A 26771-nucleotide genomic window follows, 5' to 3' on the forward strand; every position below is an offset into this window, starting at 1 on the left:
GTCACTGAGCTACACCCCCAGCCTTATTTTGTATTTTATTTAGAGACAGGATCTCACAGACTTGCTTCCCCTTCCTCACTTTTGCTGAGACAGCTTTGAATTCGCCATTCTCCTGCCTCAGCCTCCAAAGCCACCAGGATTATAGGCATGCACCACCACACCCAGCTTCAAAATTAGTTTTGATCTGTCTCCCAAAGTCCCTAAATTCTCGTAACCACTCAGCCACATCACATATGTGGCAAGGGTACGGTTTATCAGATCTTTTCCTCATTGAATTTTTCCCCAAACAGAATGAAATATCAACCCATTTTTACAAAAATGGAAATTAAGGCTCTGAGAATTAGCTTAAGGCCACAGGACCTGGCTTTTTGGCTCTGATTATTTTTCTCTTCCTTTGTCAAACTAGGAATTGGGGGAAATGGAGCAAAGACCTTGATATCTGAGCAGCCCAGGCTACTTCGTTTATTAAACTACTCAGTCAAGCAACTCAACTGAATGACATCTTAAGTCTGACTCCTGTCTCCTGTGGCTCACTGGGGAGCCTGCTCTGGCCTTTGGCTCAAACTCAGGTCTAAACCTAAGTGAACTTCTGCTAGCAGGAACATGTTCAATCACCTCCCTGTGACATTGAATCACAGCCACTATTTGCTCAAAGGGAACCTTGGCACCCCCATCTATGCGTCTCACATCCCAGATTCCCATAGTTCCCTTGACAACCCTGCCTTGCGGACAGACCCAGGACCCTGGAGAAGATTCCAGAGGTAACAAGAAAGGACACTGTCATCACCTGCAAACCTTCTGTTATGGGCCAGGCTACATGGGCCTAGATTTGGACATTACCAAACAGACTCCATCTTACCCTGAGACCCCACATCCTGTGAAACTGCTTCTTCCCTGGGAAAGCCCTGCCTCTCTACCCATCAACAGTTGCTTGGCTTAGCATGTTTGGCAACACAAAATGGCAGTTCTTATACAAAGTAAAACAGTTCTCTCTTTGGTTCTCATTTTTCTTGGACAATGTACCCTGTCAGAGATTGGTTTGTCTAGATGTTGGTAACTATTCTTTAACTTGTGCTCAACTAGGGACGTTTTGACCCACTCGCTCTTCTACTTATGATTTTAGATCTCATGACATTTGTTTATGGTTTTGAATCATAGCAACAGACACTTATGATTAATATGGTTTGGGACTATAAAAGGTATACTCAAACCCCAGGAGGGGGTCAAAGGGTGTAGACTTGGCTGTCAGTTGGTGGATCCGGACCACCGGCTGGTGAATAAAGTTTCCATCTCCTGCTCTAAGATCGACTTAGTGATTTATTGCAATCTCGCCATAACACTTCCATGTCTGAATTTGACTTTTCTCCTCTGTAAAATTAGTGCACCATATCCTACTCATCAGAGGTGTTATGTGAGTTAGGAGCAACACATTTAAAATACCAAATACATAGCAGGTGTGTAATAAATGATAGTTATTTTTATGCAACACACCTGCACAGGAGCCAAAGATACACGGGTGCATGATAAATAATCTTCCAACACCTCAGCCTTTGGAAAGCAGCAGTTGAGGCCACAAGTGCCTGATAGGTAGTGGCTGCTCAGGGGATATAACCTATTCCCACTTGTCATGCCTGCTGGACAAGCCTCTCCCTGCACCCTCCCACCCTTCCCTCTCCCCACTGTTGATTTCTCAAGCTGTCCTTATCCCCGTATCCAGTTCAGATGACAACATTGCTTTCCATCTTTCTGACTCCACAGACATTCCTCCCCAAAGCCTTCCTATAAAAGGGCAGGGGCTCCGAGGCCCATGAGTAACTATAGTTCATAGCTCTACCATGTGCCCTTTGGGGACATTCTTCATTTCTTACTATTTCTGAGAAGCACTGGTGGAGCAGTACCTGCCATGTCTCACCTCTGGGATCCTCCACACCCACATGTCCCATCACTGGACCCATCTTTCCTTGGAGCAAGCAATATTCCTTTCCTTCTAGAAACATGATTTGCAGGCAGGACCATTTCTTATTGCTCTGCTTACTCCCCTGTTTTAATGGGGCTCATTGATTCCTTCCAGGGATGTGGCCGAATTATCATGCGCGCATTGCACTGCCCTGTCTGTACACAGCTCAGTGACATTTTTCTTGCCCTCCTGGCTTCCTTTTCATCTTAATAAAACCCAAAATAGTTAGTGACAATTAATTCTGTTATGCTTCTTTTTTTATATCCAAGCTTGGTTCATATTAGGGGCTCAAAAGAAAAATACAATTTTAATGAGCGGTGGTGACCTCTGACCCCACGCCAGAGGCAACAGGCCTGTGCTGCCCTCACCCCCTTTCAGCAGACAACAGTCTACAGGATAGGGGAGGCAGCTGTGCACAATGCCACATCTCTTTTCCCAAAACCAGCCAATTTGCAGCCTGAGAGCAGTGCTAACAGAACTGCAGCACTCTCTGATTCCTAGAGGAAGGATGGGGCAAGCACTGTCCTGAGCCAGGAGCACAAGTGCCATATATCTTTCCAATCCCTAGCTGAGCCTTTGTTCAGCTGGTCTCTGGAAGGAGCCTTCGTGAAAGCCTCCAGACTGCCCATGGGCTTTGGTAGAGGCAGGAACCTCACTCCCTCCAGTTGGCAACTGGCTCTGTTGACAGAATTGATATTAGGCAGGCTCAAGAGGAACCACATGTCATTTGGCTTCTGAGCCTTTGCATTTGGGGCCTACCAGAATAGGCCTGGATCTACTGTGGTATCCCCTAAATGTGACAGTGCTCATATGAGGTCGAAACACCTGGGGTCTGAAGTTTAGGTTTCTTATTCCTGTTCCTTCCCCACGATTAGCAGGTTGAATCAAAAGTGGATAGAGCTGCTACTGGGAACCTCGACCCCTTGCTCATGATAAACATGCATGAACATTCTCTTAGTTAAGACTCCACCTCCAGGCCAGAAGTTTCACCACTTTACACTGGGTCACTCCTGCTCTCCACTACACCAGGTCTAGCAGCTTGTTCATGTCCCTAGTTGTGGTTCTGTCTTCTTCTGTTCCTGGCTTTGACAGTCCAGGCTTCAATCACACCATCCTCCCTAGGAAATGGGTATCTGTGGGTGGTGTGCAAAGACCATCCTCTTCAGAATCAGAGATTCTCAGGGGAGAGTTTTCTCCCAGTCACTACTGTCCTGGATAGCCTTGGGAGCTGGATTTCACCTTTTTTGGCCCACTCATTTCTTTAGTTCTTAAATGAATGTGATCAAAGCAAAATCCATCAATGTGTTACAGAGGAAAGTACTCTGGGTATTGCCTCATACAAGTCCATGGGAAGTCGGCTACAAATATTCCTATTACTCCCTCTGGGGAGATGGTATTTTGATGGCAGCCTTAATGGGTTCTGAAGAGGAAGGCTCTCTTTCTGCAGCCTGTGCACGGCCTGGGGTGGAGCATGGGCCATGCTAAGGTCAGGTCAGGCAGGAGCTGCTGAAACACAACCAGGATGACTCACTTCCCCGATAAGGCTGCTGAGAAAAATGCAGGCTCCTTCTTGCCCTTCCTCTAGCAGGGGCACACCTCTCAGGGCGGAAGGCTTTTGGCACCAGAAAAAAAAAAATGTCAGGTCAAGTCAGGAAGAGCTAACCATCTCTGAATCTGAGCTTTTCCTCTTGAGCTTATAAACAGTAGGTATTAATAAATACATACATAAATAAACAACCTATACTTTAGCTGTAACTGAGCTCCAAGCCCTGGCTTATAATCAATGTGACCCTGGCCACATTCCTCATGTTCTTGAGACTATTCCCTCCTTTTTGAACTTGCCATAATAATTCCCTCATCTTGAAGGTACTTTGGGAAGATTCTGTGAGTTTTGGGTATAGAGATTGATTAATAATGCCTATTTTTCTTCTTTTCTTTAAGAATAAACCATGTCCAGAAAGGGATTTATTTTGCTTTTCTCTCTTCATCTAATGAATATGTTTCCAAATTCACAAGAAAATTTATTCAACCTATTTAATTGTAAAAATCTGGCTGATTGAGGAGGGCATGAGAAATCTAAGGGTCTGAGCAGGCTCCCCACCCCAACAGCATGCCTATTCAGGGGACAGAAGTGAAACTCACTCTGGAAGCAGGTGCAGGGGCTTCCTCATGTCTGTCCCCCAAAATGTACTCTTTCACTTCTCAACTTCAAACCCTTGGTGGTTTAAAATTTCTTTCACATTCAGAACTCCATATCTGGAGGTGATTTTAGAACATACCCATATTTAGGTCTCAGTGAGTGTGGGATACATGTTCATAACTGCAAATTGATATTTTAGGAAATAGATAAATGCCCAGACTAAGGCAAAGGCTATACCTTTAGTCAGATTTTCACAGAATCTACAGAATGGAGACAGACACAGATTTGACAATTTTGTTTTCTATTCCAAGTAGCTTTCTGGAGGTCAGTTGCCACCCGGGGCCAAGTACACAGCCCCAAGACCATTTTGAAAGCCAAGGATTTAATCCTGTTTATTGTAGGTTTTGCCCAATGATGAGATCAGAAACATGTGCAAACACCCTTTGAGGCAAAGCTGGATGATAGGGATCTTCTTGCCAGTTATTCCCTGCTTCTCCATCCTTAATATCATCTTATCCACTTTGACTGTACATAGGGTTAAAATTCACATTCAGGCTGATGTTGGGAGTGGGTGTAAGTGCCAACTCCAAAAATAATAGGGAATCTCAGTGAAGATACATCTTACAATGCAAGTAGGAAAAAAAAAATAAAGCTGATGACCACAGTGAAACATTAAAAATTAAAAGAACCAAACAGAAAGGGAGAGAGGACCATAATAGCCATGAAGACATTTTTTTTTCCCAAGTAACAGAAGAATATAGATTCTGCAATGAATGCAACACAGATAACTGTTCTGAGTTGGGGGCAAGTTAATTATATTCAAGAAAAGACATCATTTCCAGAAAAATCTATTTTTTTCAGTGAAATAGTTTAGTTCCTTCATATAGAGACATATTACACAATGTTAACAACCATGAAAAACAATACAAAATGCCCTCCATTTAACAAGTAGAAAAATATAACTAGTATATATGGCAATTGTGAATCTAATACTGTACAGAAGTAATTTATGGATTTTACAAATAAATTATAGCTTAAATGCCCTTTTAAAACTCTTTTTCCCTCTAGATATACAACCAGAAGTTACAACTGGAAAGGCTCTGAGCCTAGCTTACTGCAAATCAGTGCCAATCAAATGTCCTGCCCACCAGCTCGAAGAATTTCTTATTTGGCTCGTGGAAATATTCGTGCAGTTTGTTGAGTAGTTTGGGGTCAACCTGGGGGTGAGCCCGGCCTTTGGACTCATGTAAGCAGCGGTCCCGGCCACTGTCCCTCAGACAGTAAAATCCCTTGGTTTTGTTAAAGTAGAAGTTCGAGGCGTTGATCTGGGGCGACAGCTTCAGGAACCTCTCGACCTTCTGGATCTCGGGGAAGGGGTTCCTGATGAGGCGGTCGCCGTCCACGATGTGGATGTGGCGCAGCGGGAAGAAGCGCAGCCAGTTCTGCATGTGCACATGGTAGAGGCTGCGGTTGAGCGCCTTGTAGTCCACGTTGAGCCGGCCGTCCCGCAGCAGGAACTCCTCGATGGATGGGTAGGGCTTGCGCTTCTGCATGTGGTTGTAGAACACTTGGGTGTAGTCTGACAGCACGCGCTCCGACGGGTCTCGCAGGATGAGCAGCAGCCGGATGGAGGGGTTCATGCTGTGGACTCTCTCAGGCACTTTGGGCGACGTGAAGTAGGCGGGGGTCTTTTCCACCGTGAGCTGGTGCGGGAAGGAGAAGGGCATCTGGCTGAGGTACCAGCCCAGGCCGTGGCTGTAATGCTCCTCCCAGTCGAAGAAGTGCACCTCATTCTCTGCGGCTGCCACGTCGGGGTGCAGGCTGAGCATCTCCAGCAGTGCGCGGGTGCCGCCCTTGCGCACTCCGATGATGATGGTCTGCGGCAGCTGCTGGGCAGAGCCATTGGTGGCCCCGCTGTCTTGCATGTCATCCCGGAGGGTGCCTGCTTTCCTCAGGAGCTCCTGCTGATTGGGCTCCATCCCGGAGGCCGCAGGGCGGGAAGGCACCAGCTGGGGCTGTGTCACCAGCAGCACCGCGCCCAGTAGTAGCGCGGCCATGCTGGACACCACGGTGGCTTTACTGGGCCCCGCACCGCTGGGTCATGAAGCTCTCAGCAGGGAATGCCTCCTAGTCAGTGGTGCATGAGTGTCCCAGGCTGCCAATTACTAAAGAGGAAAGGGAAAATATTAACCCCAAATAAACACAGGAATAATCCAGGTGACAACTGTAGACCTGGGTGCTACATCCACCTCCCCAGGACACTCTCTCTTTCTGTATCCTGTAAAGCAGGGGGTGGCAGACATTCTCAGTAAAAGCCTAGAGAGTAAATATTTTCAGCTCTGGGGGACATATGGTCTCTAAGGCAACTCCAGTTCCAACTGTGCTGTTACCCATCTAAAGCAACAAAAGAATAGACAAAGGAATGGGTGTGGATGGACTCCAACCAAACTTTCTCTATGGATGCTGAAATTCCAATATTAAATATTATTCATATTACTATCATTCTCTTTTATTTGTTTTCTTTTTGCAACCACTTACATGTTTAGCTTGCTAGCCCCACCCAAACAGGACCAGACTTGCCCCCACCAGCCATAATTTGCCAACCTCTGCTATAAAGAAAAGAGTTGGAAAAATCCTTTGGTCTTCAGCAAATGTCAGTGAAATATCTAGCACCTGGCAGCCCCTCCTGGCACAGGGGCAGATGGTGCAGAAGCAGTCTTTGTTTCTGCATCCCATCTCCCCAGTAAGGGGCTCCTAATTTAATAGGGCAGATGAACCCATGTCCAAGACGCTGTCCCAGCTCTTCCCCCAGCACCCGGTCCTTGCCATGGCCTCTTTGTGGAGCAGGGTGCTTCTCAGCAACTTGATTCCTGCTTGGACCATGGTACCATGTGAACAGACATGACAACATCCAGACCAAACCCTTCCTCAAGAGCTGTGCACTCCCGCATTTGTGCCATCACCATGAAAAGAAAGTGATCTGGCCAGCTGCTGATCTCAGGGGAAGGTGAGAGATTGGTGCAGCAGAGTGGCCCCGCAAGTCCACCGTGTACAGCACAACTGTCCTGGCTCCTGAGAGAGAATATGTGATTTTGGTTTTGAATCACGGAGTCTGGGGTGGTTTGCTTTGCAGATGAATCTGTCAAATGATAACAGGTGCAACCTGACTCCAGGCAGCAGGGTGCTGTATGTTATGATGGGAGTTCAGTGGGGTTCTGTGAGGACACCTGTTCTTTCATTTGCCTGAAACAACTGGGAAAGTCTGCAGAGAAAAGGAAATGTCTGAAGTAGGCCCAGAGGGATTAAAAAGGTGAGGCTACCAGAAAGAGCAAATGGCCTTCTTGTGTACCAGGCTTTACAATACATAAAGTGGCTCACGGTTGTCTCAGATGATTGTCATCACAACACTCCAGTGTAAGAGAGGAAACCAGGAAAACTGTCACCACCACTGCATAGATACAAGGCCTGTCTAAGGACACAAATATTTCATGTTTTTCAAAATTCAGAGCCTAAATTCAAAACTCTAATGCAGGGTTCTCTTTCCACCAACTGCCTCTCCTCTACCAAATGTCTCCTATGTTGGGATTTATCACATTCAGACAATAAAGTCCCTTAAGGTCACAGAGACTGTGGGGCTAGAAGCTAAGGGTACCCAAATGTGGACAAGCATCAAGGGTTGATGCTTTCTATACAACAACCTGTGTGTGACACTCTCTCCAAAGGGAGATTGGAAGCTTTCATATAAGTTATTCCTGTTTAAATACGTTAAGGGAAGAGTTGGAGGCAGGCCCAGCAAGGGGACTGTAGGGTTTAGAAAGCCAGTAAAACTCTTCTGCACCAAGAGGATCCCTCAGGTTTAAAACTCACTTCATTGGTTTAAAACATTATTAGACTGTATAGACAAAGAACAAATCCAGGGCTTCCATTTGGATGATCAAGTCAATTGATGTATCTGCCTCAGGTACAGGGTTATAGGCTTTGAAAAACATTGAAAGTGAGCAATGACTAATTGGACACTTTCAGAGAACCACACACAGAACACGGGAGAAGGGACCATCAGCCACAAAATTCTTTAGGGGAAATAGTCTCTAGGGAGGGATGACAAAACAGCAGGTGTTTCTAGTTTGGTTCAGGTACTGGGATGAGCTGCATGCAATGGGTCCTTTGCTTTGCTCAGCTGAAGGTCTCAGACTCTTTCAAATTTCACTTCCTTCTCAGTGCTCATGTGGGTCAACCAAACAGACCTGTTGTGCTTGCTTTTTACATGTTTGGGAATGTGTACGTATGCCTGTGTCTGTGGGCATGTGTGTGTGTGTGTGTGTGTGTGTGTGTGTGTGTGCGCGCGTGCTCGTGTGCACTGGCAATTGGTGGGAGAGGGCAAAGCGAGGGAGGCAGTAGCTCCTATGTGCTAGAGAGCAGCCTCTGTGCAGTGGGCCCTCTGGCCCCCTCTTAGTTCTGCATCCAGACTCAGGAAGCAATGGGATGCAAATTATTCAACACCTATGTGATAGAGGCAGTGGCCAGACCTGAAATTTATATTATCTGACTCTTTATATCGGTGCTCTTTTCCACACTAACACCAGGCATTCTGGTCAGAAGAGTGTGCATCTGGGATTTCTCCCTAAAGGGGAATTGCCAGCAGACAGCAGAGAAGAAACTAAATATAGTTTGTCCTTAATTAAAAACAAAAACAAAAACAAAAACAAAAAATTGGGCAGTTAGTAGTTTAAAATCTCCTGGTTTCTGCTTTAACACTTTCCAAAAATGAATTTACTTATGTCTAGTTGGTTTTCATTCCAAAAATATTTGAGGTGTGTGGGAAAAAATCCAGCTAATGTCCTATATATGTACATGAAATAGATGTAAACACGTACACGCACATACGCAGAGCTCTCCACACAGCTATAGATACATGTTTAATAAGTCTTTGATGTGTGTATAAAACTATATGTATATGCACATGTAAATATAACATATATTCATTAACACATATATCATATTAACATATGTAACGTAGTAAATATGCATAAAGAGTAGTCACTGGGAGTTAATTTCTTGTCGTGGTTTGATAGTTGAACTTCCTAGTGACACACACAGAATTTCTGGGCCTTTTCATGACATACGCAGGCCAGGAAAGATCTTCAAGTTCAGGTGAGCCAATCAACCCTTATCTGGGCCACTTTGACCTTGACATGGGATTTCAAACCTCAAAGCAGACAACAGTCTTTAGTCCTTGCTTTTCATTTCATGGTTGAGGAGGCCCCGGGGTGACTTGCCCACAGTCATGGGGACTCTCTGGGCCTAGAACTTCTGGGTCCTGAACTCTAACCCTATAGTTTGGAGGCCACTGTCTCCCAAGACAATGGTCTTGAGGTAAAATGATGACAGCGCTTTGGGGGTCCCAAAGAAGAAAAGCCCAACAACGTACCCAGCAGTGGCAATGCCCCAGCCACCAACACACTGGGTACATGCATCAGGCGTCGAACACATCCATTTGTTCTTTTCAGTAGAGGGGTCTGAGAGAAGCACACAGGCTGTGGAGTCAGAGTCCTGGCTCTAGTTTTGATTTTAGTGAGAGCAACTTAGCCTCTCTCAGTTTCTTCATCTTTTAAATGATAACATTTCCACCACCCTCCAATTATTACTCCATCTAAGATTGAAATAAGATAAAATGTACCAAGGCTGTCCAACAAAAATATAGTGTGAGCTACATGTGCACTTTTAAATTTTCAAAGAGCCACATCAAAAACCAACTAATGTATTTTTGGTAACCCAATATATCCAAATGCCATTGCTCTGACATACAAGCTCTATAAACAATGAAGAAGGTGTTATGCATCCTTTGGTACTAAGCCTTGAACACCAAGTGTGTGTACCTTTCCCCTCATCGCTCACCCCAGGTCCACGTGACATGCAGCAACTGAGGTGCAGGGCACAGAGGGCAGTGGGCACAGCTGTGCTTTTCATCTGAAAGCTCTCTCGTCATAGTGAGCTGCTTTCCCCTCTCACAGAGGAGGAGCTCTTGAGCAGAACAAGGACCAAGAAAGTGGATGTGCACTTGCAAAGAGCAGAGATACATTTACTATTCCCCGACAAGGAATGAGCCAGGTAATACTGAACACCAGGCACTTCCTGAAATTTGGGAGGCCATAGCTGCTAAGGGCTTGGAGACAGAGTGCTCCACAGTACCTGGAGTAGGGGCCCAGGCCCTTGGCAACAGCAAGGACCACATCACCCATCTGAGGCATTTGCATTAGGCAGGCCCTGGGCTGGCAGCTCAGCACACAACTATCTTCCTGCTTACCTCACCATGATCCCTCAAGGAAACAATCTTAGGGTCAAAACCAAGGCTCAGAGGAATGAAGTGGTCTGTGGAGGAAGCAAGAGGCAGAACTATGGATCAAACTCAGCACGAGAAGGCACAGCCAGGGCCTTGCTCCTTGGCAAGGCCTGGGGTTAGTCACCCCTGGGTTTGATTCTCCACCAACAATCAGGGCATCTGCTTTCTGGTCACTGGGCCTCTTGGTTTTTCTTCAGTCCTCTTGAACATCCACACCTGGCACCAATTCTTGGCTGAAGGGCAGGGTTTCTTTGAAGAGCCAGCCTGGCTAGCATGGGCAAAGGGAACCCTCCTTCCTTTTGCAGAGGAACAACAGGTCCCAAAGGGAGGTCTGGCCACCTCTCTGTTTACTTCCCTTATCAGAGAGCCAGTCCCTGAGTTTCAAGACTTCAAAAGACCCAAGTCCTCTCCATGAGCAGCCCAAGAAGATCTTGACTGTGAAGATACTGACCGCACACCAGGCAGAGGACCACAGTGGGCAGTACACAGCAGTTTCCAGATGGAGGCTTCACCCTTGCCCTTGGAATTCGTTCCAATTTCTTTCCTAGGTTGGAGACTGCTAAAATGGGACTGGACTGCCCCGCAGGCCTCAATGTGGTCCTACAGCCAGGCTCAGCCCAGCGCACTTTTCTGTCCCTATGAGCCCACCAACTGTGGCCATGGAATTTTCTGCTCCCTTGGCTTTCTGAGGCTGGCTCTTTCTTGTCATTTGGATTTTATTTCAAACTCCAGCTTTCCCTGCAGCATGAGCCCACCTCTCTCTTTTAACCCCTTCCTGTCACATCCTCCCACATTCTAGTCCTCATATACACATTGCTTGGGGACTGCCTGCACTTGGCATCGCACACTGTCACTCTGTTGGGTTTCCTCTGCCTCTGCTGCGTAGCCCAGGGTCTGGTGTGATTTCTAGTACTTAGTACATGCCGGAGGCCCTACTTGCTGCATGAAGTCTTCCAATACTGTGGACACTTAGGCCAATGACTAGAAGTTACTAGGGAAGGATTTTAATTTAGCAGAAAGAGAAACTTGACAGTTTATGCAAACTACTTCATCAAGTATTAGCAACTCTTCCCTCCCGAGAGAGTCAAGTGGAAACCAGATGTTGAAAGGAGGACTCCCCACTCCTACTGGTGATTGGACTCAATCACCTGAGAGTCTAGAAAACATTTTAATTAAAAAGGAGGGAAAGCTATGAAATAACCCTTCGAAAATATTTTAATTTTCTCCTTAAGTCTCCTTATTACATAATTCACATCATGACCTAGATTTCAAATGTAATTAACTATAATATATTCTCTTAGTCCCACCACTGGAAAAGATTCGTGGATCAAATGAAGTATGTAGAATATTTCATGAGAGGTAAATTGGATGCATTAGGAACAGAGACACCTGCCATCCCCCTGTCTGCAGGCCAGCTTCTCAGATCCCGACAGGAAGGTGACTTGGCTGGCATGGGTAAAGAACCGTCTATGGTACACAGTGATCAAAACACTCAGCCCAAGTAGTTTGTGGGATTTAACAAGAGGTGGAAAGGGAATGATCACTTGCTGAGCATCACTGTGTGCCTGGAGGAAAGGTGATCATTTGCATATAAATTCTCTCTTCTAAGACTTGCCACACTACGGAGAGGTGGCTGTTTTCACTTTATTTTATGTTGGTTAAGTGGTGAAAATATGGTGAGGAGTAGGGAAAAACAAGAAAGATCAGGTAAGTGTCCTTCCTCTGGGGACCTCGGTGTGCCCCACTATAGAAGGGACTTAAGCCTACTTCATCAGGGTGTCATCATGATTAAATAAGGCTACTCATGCCCAGTAGGTAGCTTAGGCCTGGCACATAGTAGGCATTCAACAAATGTCAATAGCCTGCCTGGAACCCTGGTAGATAGGGAAGCATGCTACTGAGGTTGAATGACCTCCTCAAGGTCACAGAATCAGGGAGGATCAAAACAGATTCCATGAGCCATCTCCAAAGGCCTTGCCATGCTTGCCCACCCCCCTCAGTGGGGCTGCATCCCTGTGGGCAGTGGGGAGTGCATTCCACATGGAGCTTACACATGAGCATAAGATAGCAGAAATTAGGGGACCTAAAATACTGCCGTGAAAAGCTGCTTCCTCCAAGCATCCCATGGTGTCGAGTGATTTAATTTCTGGAATGTACTGAAACCTGAGTAAAGACAGCTTCAACAACAGAGCTGTCATTTTTTATGCAACTAAACTTCCAGGCAATCAAAAGTGTAAGGTTGTTTGTTCATCTTGAAGAGTCAAAAATGTCTTCACTTTCATCTTTCGTACAATTACTTAATAGCCTGTTGCCATGGTGTCAAATTTTCATCCTTGGCAGGTCATCTTGGAAACTTAGAGACAGGGAAGAGTTGAGCGTGTGCCTGTCAGTCTGCGAAAGGACACTGATATTTCGAGACCTGCATAAATATTTATTTTCTTGAAATTGCCTATACATGACACTCGTCAACAGATGTTGACATTCACTGTGGTTTGGACTTATGGTAATCGCTGTGTGGTGGGGTGGAGTGCAAAGAGTTCAGGGTAGGAGAGCAAAGACCCGCCACACCTGTTAATACCTTTCCTTGGACCACATTTAATGTCTGGGGGAAAATGAAGTGTAATTGGCCTCACTTTCCCCTTGAGAAAGACTGAGCCTCTTAGGATGCAACACTTCCAGGCATTCTATGCCCCACGAGTCCTGGGTAATGCTGGGGGTTCCACATTTGCAAAAGGTTAACTGGATAATGAACATAACTTTCTAGCATGCAAGGATGGAGATGCCTTGGAGACCCCCAAGGGAGGTAGCATGGTATCCTTCCAGAATCAGGGATTTGGAGGCAAAGATTTAATCTCAATGTTGTCTGGGAGCCTCTGAATGCTCCATGGTAAACGGTAAGTACAATATGCTCCACGGTGTGACCTGATGTCACCTCACAAACATTATAGTTCACTTTAGAGAAGACTAGAGCCCCAGGGTTGGGATGAATGGTGCAGAGGGAGGTGACCACAGCTCTGCATGCAGGATACAATAACCTGGCATAGATCTTTCCAAACAGCAGGAGGCACAGAGCAACTTGGAGGTCCATTTAAAAAGGCAGATTTTATTCCAGAAGGGCTGGGGAAAGGTTTGAGACTCTGCATTCCTAAGACCTTCACAGGGTAGTTGGAATCCCTAGAATAGGCTTGGAAAGTGGGTGCTGGTGGAAGGATGTTCTCTGCCTTCTCTTGATTTCTTACTGTGATTGAGATGGTTTTATTATTATTATTATTATTATTATTATTATTATTATTATTATTATTCCAGGATTAAAAACCACTGTGGTAGACAACACACAGAGGGACCTGGCTGATTACAGAGGTAGTATTATGGGAGGACTGGGTTACAGGGGGGTTTGCTGGAATTAGCAGAGGATTTAGAGCCCCAAACCCCAGGTTTGAATCTCAGTCCCATAATTTAAAATCCCCAAGAAAGCCCTGGAACTAGAAGCCTGAGATCAAACACATTGGTCTTATATATTTATGGTGAGGATTAAAATAAACAGTATATACAGGGTACTTCAGATATTGCCATATTGCCTGGCCCGTGGCAAGCCTTCACATGATGGTAGCTATTTTTGTCTCTAAAAAAAGAAAAATGCGGCATGGTCTAAATGGGATTCAGGGATGATAATTAGTCAGACGCATTTGTTCACGATCCAAAGTACTGCAGTGACTCAACCAGACAGAGGCTCAAGGAAGAAAGGACAGCGACAATAGAAATTATCCAGGCTCCCTGCTTGTGGAAGGGCACGAGGCGGGTCCTTTATAAATGCCTCCCGAATGAATGCCGCCGGCCAGGTGTGTGCAGTGGCAGGCCCCGGCGGGCGGAGGAGGAGGAGGCTCGCTCTCTCCGAGTGCTTCATCTGCATTGCTGGGTAGAGAAGGCAGCAGTGACCTAAATAAATCCTTCATCAGACGCAGAAACACACTGGCACAGGCAGTGCGTGGCAGAGCTCTGTGACAGGAGGGCGGACAGGGCCTCTCCTATTACTCAGTGCAGCTGAGTGGAAACAGGGCCCTGTGAGCAGAGGGGAGGCTGGGCTGCCTCGGCTCACCCTGGAATGGGTGGCTTCAGCGCTGACCCAGGTAGGGTTCACCCTGCACCCTCTGCCAGTTGCCATCTCGGCTGCAGAAGCCCCCCTGGGTCACTCATCACTCCACAGGTGGTGAGCATCCACAAACCCCAGATGCTTCTCCGGAAAGTGACATTAAAGATCCTGGCGGCATGGGAGGCCAAAGGGTCATGTGCCTTCACCTTGTTCTATCTTATGATTTTGCAGAAAAGGAAACTGAGTTTGGCAAAGAACAGGAACCCCCAAAGTCAGGCCCGCACGGGCGGAGCTGAAGGAAACCAAGGTCTCCTTCTTCCCTCGCCATTGAACTCCGGACACATGGGGATCTGCTCTTCCTGTGAGCTGGCCCGGGGAAGATGAGAATCAGATATGTCAAAACCAAAGTGAATTCTTTCTCTGGGATGGTCAAAGGCACAGAGGGGATTTGTTTCATTTCTCCAGTCTATTACAGACTGAACGCTTGGGTCCTGCCAATCCTCATGCATTAAAACCTTGACCCCCCATGTGAGGGCATTTGAAGGGGAGAACTTTGGGAGATGGTTAGGTTGACACGAGGTCATGAAGGGGGCGCCCTGGAAAGGAAAGGACAGGACCATAGTTCTCTTTCTCTACCATGTGAAGACAGGGAGAAGGTGGCCATGTGCAAACCTAGAAGGGGACCTGCAGGAACTGAGTATGCCAACACCTTCATCTTGGGCTTCCAGCACCCAGAGTGAGAGGAATAGATGACAGCTGTTGAGCCAATCTGTCCTGTTCGCTGACAGTGGCCCGGGCCGACTGACACATCACCAGCAGATAAACAGCAGGGGAGGAAGGAGTTTGTGTGGGTCCCCTTCAGCTATGTAAACACAGAACTACAGAACTGCCTCCTGGATTCAGGCAGGTGACATCCATGTGTGGAGCCAGTTGGCAGGTGGGGACTATGGCAAGGAGCTGCTGCCAACTCTGGCAGAACTTGCTGGAGACCAGAGGCCAGGGTGGTCTGATCTCTGGATTTTTCAAGATTCAACTAGGGATATCTTTGTAATATGGCCTGGTTTTTATTAAACAAAGACATAAGACTAAGCTACTCCTCATCACACATAGGGGGATCACTCATTGTTACGAGGCATATACATGGTTTCAAAGACTGTCCTGAGTTCCTGGAGACACAGAGGTTGTCCATTCACTGTCCTCAATGAGAGCCCTGTAATTGGAAGACAGACCTGGAAGGAGCTAAGCCCTAGGTTTCAGAGTAGACATGGATGGAGCTAGGCCAACCAGAGCCCAAGGAGAGAGACAGAGCTAGAGGAGCAGGCAGCACCTGGTAGGAGGCCACAGGAAAGGTGGTGTATGGACATGGTCTTGAAAGAGACCTAGAGTTTGCTCTGCAGAAAGTCCCACAAGTAGGGGGACTGGGACTGTGGCCCAGTGGTAGAGCGCTTGCCTAGCATGCTTGAGGCACTGGGTTCAATCCTCAGCACCACATAAAAGTAAAATAAAGGAAAGTCCCACAAGTAGAGTGGAACAGTGATGTACCAGGCTGAGTTCAAGGAGGTCTATACCAAGGTTTGCTGTGGGCACTCAGGTTAAGGCAGGGGATGGTGGACACAAGGCAGTAGGAACCTTCAGAGGCTGCAGTGTCTCCTGAGGAACTTAGAAACACAGTAGAGGAACGAGAAATGGGTCCTGAGCACAAATTCCAGCAATGCCACTTCAGCACTGACTTGGGGACAGTGAATGGAAATTTTTAAAAACTTTTACTCAGGATATTTTGGAACATGCATGCTTGGTTTATCACAATCATTTAAAAACAAATACTGAAGTAGGTACTGAGTGCACGTGCTCCTTGACTCATAATGGGTTATGTCCTGACCACACACCATGGGGTTATGTCCCCCATAAGCTGAAAATATCATGAAGTCAAAAATGCATTGAGCACATGTGACCCACTGAACAGCCCAGCCTAGCTGCCTGGCACAGTGTAGAGTATCCGTTGTTCCCCTGGTCACCCCTTGGGTAACTGGGAGCCACCTCTCACTGCTGCTGTGAAGCATGGAAGAACAGGATTGTACCAGGTATCACTAGCCTAGGAACAGCTCAAAATCCAAAATTCAAAATATGCCTTTCTCTTTCACACCATCCTAAAGTTGACATCCTGAAAGTTGAACCATTATAAGTCAGGGACCATTTGTATTGCCAGGCACCACAAAATGAGCCATGGAGAGACGGATGACTGTGGTATCAGCCAGCCTGCACGGAGCTCCAGGAAACTGGAATGGGAACAAAGAAAGAGGGGCCGGGAAGCATGTTTTGAGTTTATGTTGGCCATATATTTTCTTTTTTAAAATAAATCTGCTGCTGTCAATGTGATAGCACTGAGTAAAGCAATGTGCCTAGTTCCTCCTCCGCCCCCCACTGCTGTGACTTCCATTTGTCCCTTACTTGAAAAACATGTAAAATGCTATTCAAGTTCTATTCCCTTTATTCTGATGCTTTGGGTTCCACAAAATGAATTATTGCCTCGTGTGCCTCTCATTCAAGCTGTTATTTATCCACAATGATTTACTTTAAACAGGGCATACCTGCTTTATTATCGGGTTCATCTTAAAATATTTAAATGTCATGTAATCTACCCCGAGTTACAATACCACCCAGATCTTGCCCTCGACACAACCCTCTCTGCAATCTCTTGTCATCTTTTATTGTGATTCCAATGTCTCCAGCTCACATGCAATGGCACATGTCATCACGGGCCTTGTCATCCATTGCTTCTGAATGTTGACACAAAATGATTGATTTATAATTTATGCCTTTAAAATATGATTTGTTATTACTTAATAAAGCATTTGAGACAAGGAAGGGGGAGAAGAGATTCTGGAATCATCTGGAAAAAATTATTGGAGCTCAGAATGGGATGCATCAGGTGGTTAAAATGTGGGTTTGAATCCTGATTCTGCTTGGGCTCCCTCTATATGACCAAGAGGCTGCCATGTGCCATGTGACTCATGTGCCTCATTTTTTTTTTCTTCTCTTCTTCTTCTTTTTCTAATTGTACAGGGGATTGAACCAAGGGGCAGTTAACCACTAAGCCACATCTCCAGTCCTTTTTATATTTTATTTAAACAGGGTCTCACTAAGTTGCTGAGGCTAATTTGAACTTATAATCCTCCTGTCTGAGCCTCTCGAGCTGCTAGGATTACCTTTGTGAGCCAGAGAGCCCAGCATGCACCTCATTTCCTCATCTGGCATATGGGCCTGGCCACAGTGCCAGATTCATGGGACATCAACAGCATCGGACAAGATGCTACTGCAGGAAGGGTTAAAGAAAGGGCCCAGCAAATGAAAACACCACAAGAAATGTCAGTCACTGTCACTATCAGGCTCTGTCTCCCATTGTGGTGGCTAATAGGGTTCTATCCAGGCAATCAATGTCACTAACTCAGATAATATTGTGAAATTCATCTCCACAAAGTCCTTGACTTGGAGGGGTCAATGCTCGAGAGTGGTTGGGGTGCTGAGCTGGAGGTGAGGCGCTGGGGTTTACGCCTGAGTTCTGCCCATGTTCCATGTGACCTTGAGCAAGACATGAAATACTCCAGGCCTCACTGACAAAGGGAAACAACTGGGGCACCAATTCAAAAATCTTTTCCTATCCACCTCAAAATGGAATTAAGAAACATCTGCTTTTCTTAACAATTAGCCCAAATTCCAAACGAAATGGTCACTGCTAAAAGTTAACCACAAAGTCTTGTCACTTCCACCAGGCTCGTCACTTATCAAACACTACACAGGAAAGGGCAGCCACATGCATTCCATTTCTAAGCTGCTAAGGTCTCATTGATAAAGGCAGTTAAACCACCTTTGGTAGGAAAGAAGACCCTCCTGGGGGAAGGTCTCTCAAATCGCGGCTCATTCTGATCAGATCTGACTCAGCACACATTCAGTGGATAAGAACTGAAACTAGGACCTGACGGAGAGGTAGAGAGTGAGATGGGGCAAGCTATAAAAATGTTCAGTCATCGTGGGGACAGAATCAGATGAAGAGAAAAATACTGTCTGGTATGAACCTGCTTTTGTTTGAATATGTCCTCCAAAATGCATGAACTGGAGACTCAATTCCAGATGCAGCAGTCTTGGTAGGCAGGGCCTAATGGGAGGTGCTTAGACCATGATGGCTCCACACACGTGGTTGGATTATAAAGGGACTCGAGGCTACAATTTCTTGCTTGAGAACCTCTCTTGTCCTACCACCCTCTATCATGGAATGATGCAGCATGACAGCCCACACCTGATGCCAGCTTCCATGCTTTCAGATATAGAAACCATAAATCAAATATATTTCTCTTTATGCAAATTACCTAGCCTCAGGTATTCTGTTATAGCAGCAGAAAATGGACAATGATGGAGTTGAATGTTTGTGCAGCTCCAAAATTCATATGTTGAAATATACTTCCCATTGTAATGGTTTTGGAGGCGAGGGCCTCTAGGAAGTGATTAGCCCTTGTTAATGTGATTGTTGTGAAATGAAAAGGTCCCCAAGCTCTTTCCACCATGTGGAATATGATGGGAATGTGACAGTTTGCAACTTATAAGAGCATCTCACCAGAACTCTCTTCTATGATGGCACTCTGATTTCTGACTTTCCAGCCTCCAGAATTGTGAGAAATAAATTTCCTGTCTATAAGCAACCCATGGGCTCAATCCCTAGCACCACAAAAGGAAAAAATAAATTTCCGATTTATGTTGTCATAGTAGGATATAGTGGTCTGAACAAAACAAGACAAGTATTGTATAAAAAGTTTCTCAGTGACAATAGAATATACCATTGGAAAAAGTTCTTCTGCCTGAGGCAGGGGCAAAGGAACTTTGCTTGTAGTAGAAAAATATTTCCATTCTTCTGGCTCCAAGGGTGTCACTTAATGACCTTCTGGGCTGGAGAAGACAGGTTTACTCCAGGGAATTTGCCTGCTTACAAGAGTTATGTCAGCTTGGGAGTGAGTGTTGGGGTTTAGCTCAGAGGCAGAGCATGCGCTTAGCATGCATGAGGTCAGGGATTGAGTCCCCAGCTTCTCACTCCATATACACAACATTCAGGAGTACACAGAATTGTTTGGTACAGTAGGGGGCCTGAGAATTGTCCCAGATGTCCAGCATCCTAGTTCTTACCACATATAGCATTCAACATCTTCCTATGTAAACAGGGTAGCAAAATGGGAAGGATAACAGGATATGTGCCCAAATCACCAGGCCATGGCAGCTATAATTTAGTCAAGACTTGAATAGGCATGCTGTGTATCAGAGAGGAGTGAATTGGAGACAAAGTCAACATCCCTGCCATCTCTTCCCCCAGTTAGCTCAGGCCCACGGAGGGTATAGGAAAAAAAAAATAATAATGGAGATGACATTAGGGTTGGGTTGGGAGAGGAACAGGGACAGACTGCAGTTAGCAATGCTCAGGAGTTTAGAGCAGACTCTCTCACCCATAGAAACCAGTTTTGCCTTATAAATGTGTTATGAAATAAGAAAACAATATTTAAGATTACATTTAGAAATGGTTTGTTCTGTGTTGTAAATCACGAAATGATGGCACAGAAATGAATTATCACCTCTTAACAGCTGTTTTCTCCCACCCCTTCTTCATGAACAAGAAGGGAAAGCAAAGAGGCTGGGAATAAGGGGGCAGAAAAGTGGCCTGCCTATCACAGGCTCCGAGACACTACTTTGTGATGTCCATTGTAAAGGTTCACTCAGGAAGCACCCAATTCCAGAGATTCCCAGAGGAACCTACCATAATAATCCATGGTGCGGGTGTGAGCACTAACCACCACTGAGCTAGGGCTTCAAGATCCCTGCCACCCTCTAAGGCCATCCACACAATTATGAAGCTAACACATACCTCAAAGCCCTGCGACTCTTCAACCCTAACACTGATTCTATGAGAACAAGTTTTCAAAGGTGTCTGCAGGATACAACTGACCTCCATCACCTTGGTCCCCCAGTCACATCGCAGTTCAGCGGATTCATTAGTGTCCAACACGCCACAGAAAATGAATCGCTTCTATCTTTGGTTAAGTGTCCCCCAAGGTCTGTCTGTGAAAGGCTTGATCCCCAGCCTGTGAGGCCTCATGGGAGATTACAGTCACCGGGGATAGGCCTTCACAGGGGATGGTGGGATGCCAGCCTCTTCCGCTCTGTTTGGGCTTTCCGTTGTCATAGCTTGCTCTGTCATGTGCTGCCACCATGATGTAATGTCCTGCCACAGGCAGAAAAGCAACAGAGTGACTGAACATGGACTGAAACCTCCAAAATATGAACCCAAATAACCTTTTCATATTTTTAAGTCGACTGTCACTGATATATTGTTGCAGTGATGAAAAGCTAACTAAATGTACTAGGTTTGTCCAAAATACAATGATTCAAGCTACATGAGGCTGTGACCATTGTGCTGAGATTCCTGGATTGGCTTTCCACATTTCTCTTTCAAGAATCTCTTTTTGTACAAAGAGACTACTAATATTGTGCATCACCAAGTTGGATTCTAAGATATCTTATGACAATTCCTATCCTCCTACCTCCCTTACTATCCTGTAGAAGTAGCAAATTCATCACAGCCTGGGGATATCTGACGTTTGCTCAAGAAGCAGACTCCCCTGATCAGTTTCTGCTGGGCCCAGTCCAAGAATATAGGATGAAAATGGGGCCCCCACCCCGAGAAGCCCAGGTGTAAGAAGAAAACTTGGTGTGGAAAAATCATGTCCAGTGCAAATATAAAACAGACTTATGGAATAGATGTGATATTGGCAACTCAAAGGCGGCCAGGAAGAATAAGAGTGGAGATATGATTTGTGGAGAAGACACCTGAGAGACATGCAGAGGTCAGGCAAGGGCAAGAACAAGGTCCAACACTTTCAAACAAAGTCCAAGCTGAAGTGCATAACTAAAGAAGCCAACAAATAAAGTGGTGTGGGTTTAATCTTCTTGGGGTTAAATCCAAGTGCCATTGGAAATGCTACTTTTCTGTCTGAGCCTCAGTTTTCCTCAAGAAGGGGAACACTGCCGACCATCATGGGCAGCCATGAGAACTAAAAGGGCTATTACATACAGCATGCTGGTTAGTGCACCCACACGAGGTAGACTTCCCATGGGGAAGAGTTCGGGGATTATGTGCTCCATCCATCGCAGCTGGGTGACACTACATTGAGGAGAAAAATGAAAGGACAACAATGGGAATAATTCAGGTTTGATAACAACTAGTTTTTCTCTGCTTAAATAATTGTTGGAAAAAAAAAATAAAAGGAACTACAACATTCCAAGAAATGACGCCTTTGAAAAAATATTCAGGGAAAGTGCAGAACTGTTGCCGAGCTGATAGCTACACAGAACCAAGCACAGAGAAAGAGCAGAATCCCAAGCACAAAGCGGCTCTTAATCTACTGTCTTTAAAGAATGTCATTATGACACAATTAGTGCTTATCAGGGAATCTTACAGAACTATTCAAGAAAGAAAAGACCGCCAGAGGACAATCTTCAACACAGGATGGTGGACAGGAGTGGGGCCTGGTAGCCCAGGTCAGCAGAATCTACTGAATGGCCCATGGCCACCCAGAGTCTCGCTGCAGCCTCTGTCGGAATTTGGGCAGCTAAAGAACCACGGCTGGTGACCAGGACGGGACGGGGCAGGCTGCTCCTCCAAGACTGGGAAGAGTAGAGATGCCCCTGAAGCAGGTGGCTTCAGGCCAGGGAGAGGACGGTGCATAGGATGATGCAGATCAGAGCAAAGTCAGGAAAGGACAGTGCAAGTGGCATTGCTCTCAGCCAGAAGACGTTTTCCTGGGTCACCTTAGATTCCTCATGAGGCAACAGAAGGCAGCTGCCCATCTGAACTGAAACATCAGCCTCCCCTCAAAAAAAGATATTTCTATTTATAACAGTGGTACTCTCAGTTTCTAACTGTGGTACTCTCACTTCCCAACTCTGAGGGCTGCAGGCCCTTCCTTTCACCCCTCAGCTCCTCGGTCCCCAGTTCACCGGTGATTGTGTTCCAACACCCAGACAGGCACCGGGCAAGCAGCAGGCGCAGGGTGTTCCCAGCTCTCCAGAAGCCATTTCCTGAGGGAAGTAACCAAGTCAACAGCAAATATAACCATGTTACCTGCAAAACTAGTGGCACAGCAGTGGCACTGCACAGGTGGGCCTCACTCAGGAAAGACTGATTTAGCCTAAAAGAAGCATCCCCACCTGAGCGCGTGCACCTGCACGCGTGCGCGCACACACACACACACACACACACCCCACACGTTGAGCTGTTTGTCCCATGCAGGTGGGTGCTGGCTTCTGCTTACTCAAGTCTCTCAGGGACCTGACAGACATAGCAATTGGTGCCTCGTGCAGGACCAGTCCCAAGCCTAGAGCTGGGAGGGCATACACCTGTGCTCCAGGCATCAGCTGGATCCTAAAGGTCAGGCCAGATGACATACCTGTCTATCTGTACTCTACATGGCCATGCTGAACTTCAACTAAGAAAAATAATACAGTCCTATCATGTGCCCGGAAGAGAGATCCGGGATGATGATCACACCCACTGTGACTTCCATTGAACGGTGTGGCAGTGAGTAGGGAGACCATCCAACAGACCTTACAGAATGATGCAGTCTGAGTCTGATGAGAAAAGGGAGAAGATGCCTGGGGATGGTGTCAAGTAGAGAAAACAGTAGGTTCAGGGTGTGGGGATGTCCACATTTCTGACTTCTCTAGGGGAATGACGGGGACATCATGGTCAGATTCTGAGGCGTACGTGTAAAAGACAGAACGGTGTCGGGTGAGGCCTGAGGATTAGAATGTGACTGCCACAGTCACAACCTGCAGTCCAGAGAGACTCTGACTCTACAAACAACACAGCCAAAGGAGCTGGCTGGTATGCACCCACTATGTGCATGGAACACTCTGAGTGAATGAAATGCATCATTATTAAACTCCTCATTAAAAGCGCTCGTGCATTTAACCATGATGACTCAGTGAAAATGGAAGGCATTAGGGTTTCTGGTTTTTTACTGGGTGCCAATCGTCTGCCAGGCATTGGTTCCAGTTGGATCCAGGTTTAGGGACTCTAGAAAAATTCCCCACCCTCCTACAATTTAAGGTCCTAGAACAGATTAAACAGTAAATAAATGAGTATATGATGAATATTTAATTAAAAACTACAAAAGAATACCTGAGGTTTAGAGAGTTATTAACTCATCCAAGGTGACACTACAATTCAGCCATGTAGGAATGAGATCTCTTCTTGTGTCTAAATGCCCTGCACTTCACCATTAAAGTATAATTCCATTTGCACATTCCCATTCCAGATAATGGGAATCCAGGGAACATTCTGTATCAGAGGTCAGGGCAGGGACCTGATTATCTTTGGGGTTTGCAAAGATTGCTCAGGTCATAGTGGAGAAGTATGGCAGATTGCAAACCCTTGCAGAAGTTACAGAGCTGGGGAGGGCAGAAAAACAGAAGATTTGAATTTGAGCTGAAGATAGCAATAAAAAAGAAGTTATGAAGCGGAGCAGGATCAATCACCAACTGAAATGTACAAACTTAAGTGCAACCATTGCTCAAAGGCAAGAGCGATCAATTCAGGGTCACCAGGTTTGATTAATTAAACTCTGTTTCAAATGTCTTGGTGCCTCAGTTTCCTATTCTGTATTACATATTTATATATATAAATCTGTGGACACGTGGCCTAGTTTTTAACTAATAAAATATAAGGGAGAAATCTTCTGGAGGGTTTTGAGAAGGATTGCCTTCCCGGGTTAACAGAAGAGAGGCCTGAACCTTACTCTTTTCCTCTTTTAGAGTCGAGTGATGAGATCAGCTGCTTGGAGACACTGTGGCCTTTCACCACCTGGTGGGAAGGCTCTGCCAAAAAGAGCAGGTGGGTAGGATGGCAATGAGCAGTCAGACCCAGGATGACATTCTCAATCCAGTTTCCAATCAAAATCAAGCTTTCCAGCAAGAAACATTAATCATCGTGTTGAAGTGCTGCAGTATAGACATTTACTAAGTATCACTCCCTAACGGGTGCTTTAAATGCATTACAAAATATGATTCTCACAGCAAAAGTCCACAATAAAGTATAATTCCATTTTGCACATTAGGCAACCAAGAGTCACATAAGAAAAATCACTTCCCCAATGTCAAATGCATCAAATAAAACACTTCACATTCTCTTGTGCCCAGAGTCATGGTGAACTACAGACTGCTCAGGGAACGGTTCTGTCTGCAAAGATGGTCCTGCCTTACAGAATGATTGACAGGTATGAATTCTCCCTTCAGAAGTGATAGTCCTCATGGGGTGTTCAGAGAGAGCTTAGAGAGGCATAAGCCAGGTGCTCCCTGCAAAGCATCTCACAGGGAGGAGTCCGGAGGCGGAGATGCCACCCTGAAAGAACTGAAGCTAATCTAATGGAAATTTAAAACCAAGCTGAATACAGCCCCCACACAGTCCTAGGACCACTATGATATGGTGGTCAGTCCTTCCACAAGATGGCACTCAGTTCCCTTGTCTTTTGCTTTTATCTGTGATTTTATGCTATCACAGAACAGGAGGAAAGAGCGCAGCATGTGTCCCTGTTTATATCATCCGTCATCTTTCCAGTTTGACAATTATGACTTTTGTGCCTTTCCATCAAGATCACAGGCATTATGTGGGGTCCTGGGAAGCTCTGGGACTTACCTAAGTGTGTGCAGGGTGGATTCAACCAGGATGGCTGAGAACTGCTTTGTCACAAATGTCCCTGGATGCCCTTCACGTCCTTTTGCCTGCTTTCAATGGGATTCTGTCCTCTCTCTCCTCTCCTCTCTTCTCTTCTCTTATTCTCTCTCTCCCTTCTTGCTCCCTCCTTCCCTTCTTCTTCCTATACATGTGTCTTCTCACATTCCTTCCGTGCTCTCTCTGCATTTCTGCTTCTAGTCTGTTGGCCCCTAAAATAAATGTATATTGAATTATATGACTTGAGACTAAGGAAACAAGGTGAAAGACTGAGCCACTCTCTTGTAACTGTGATGCACGAGATGCAGCTGGCGGTCCCTGGACATGATGTAGGGTTTGCTATCCAGAGGCTGGCCTTGCTTTCTCTTATTACCTAGTCCTAGCAGCAATCTTCCCGTCCCTCTTTAACGCTGCCTATATATAGGTCAGTCACTGTGTATATGCTTGATATCATTTATTTGGATAATTGAACATTAAACAACCCTCTCATATGATTTTAATTATTCCTGTTTCCCAGATGTGATGACTGAGGCTTAACTCACCTCCTGGGGCATGGCTAAGAAGAGGTGAAGTGTATTCTAACCTGATCTCTCTGGTTGGATATACCTCCTGCTAACCAAATGCTGCTGTGCCTTTTTAATTTTTCTGGTCTATATTCTATATAAACGCACTGCTAGGAAGCAGCTCAGGGTAAATGAGGAGTTATTAATATTATATGCAACAGAAACTGGTTGTTTTGGCGCAAGCAATAACTCACTATTGAAGAAACCATAAAACTCTTGCTTTGGAAACTACACATGCAACAAAATTCTTGTTAATTCCCTGCCAGGTTATTACCTGAAATGGAAACACAATATTTTCACAGTCATCCTCAGAACATGCTCCAGCAGTCGTAGGAAGACCACGGATCATTTATAACCTGAGGTCATCCACTGGGGGGAGCGGCTCTGAAAGGCCCTCTAACAGTTTTATTAGCTCTGGATTCCTCCGATGCAGGAGCAATTTCAGGTGTGAGTTTTCAAAGCACAAAATATCCCCTCAGTGTCCTCAGCGGAGCTCTTGTGTGAGCCCAGCTTTTCCAATTCCAGGTCTCCGGTAACGAGCTTGGAGCAATATTGGTATTTAATAAGGCCCTGCCTTCGTGGACCCAACACTACCCCTGTGGCCTCAGGCCTTGAAATACCTTCCTCCCAAAAAGTGTTGAGAATAATCTGGCTGGTGATTTCTTAACCCGGGAGAGAGTATGACTCACATATTAAATGCACAGTGAGTCCTCTTTTGCTCTTTTAGCAAATAAATAAGCTCTCCTTGGTTTGATTATTCTGTTGCTTAGCTCACCAGGGGAAACAACCCTTCTCTTTCATCTTGGACCATTCCCCCCAGGCTCACTTACTTTACCTTTGAGATTACAGTGCTACCTTTGCTGTAACTTGCTAGGGTTCTAGAATTTTCAGAAAAGTAATCTCTCAGAACAGTTAT

General features: G+C 45.8%; 1 protein-coding gene across 1 annotated transcript; it reads right to left on the reverse strand.

The window, feature by feature from the left end:
- Positions 1–4957: 4957 nt before the first annotated feature.
- On the reverse strand, positions 4958–6154 carry Hs3st1 (heparan sulfate-glucosamine 3-sulfotransferase 1). The gene has a single exon (XM_076864999.2). The coding sequence runs from the start codon at positions 6152–6154 to the stop codon at positions 5219–5221; it is 936 nt and encodes a 311-aa protein (XP_076721114.2). The 3' UTR covers positions 4958–5218.
- Positions 6155–26771: the final 20617 nt, after the last annotated feature.

This window comes from Callospermophilus lateralis, chromosome 8, assembly GCF_048772815.1.
Source record: "Callospermophilus lateralis isolate mCalLat2 chromosome 8, mCalLat2.hap1, whole genome shotgun sequence".
Classification (NCBI taxonomy): Eukaryota; Metazoa; Chordata; class Mammalia; order Rodentia; family Sciuridae; genus Callospermophilus; species Callospermophilus lateralis.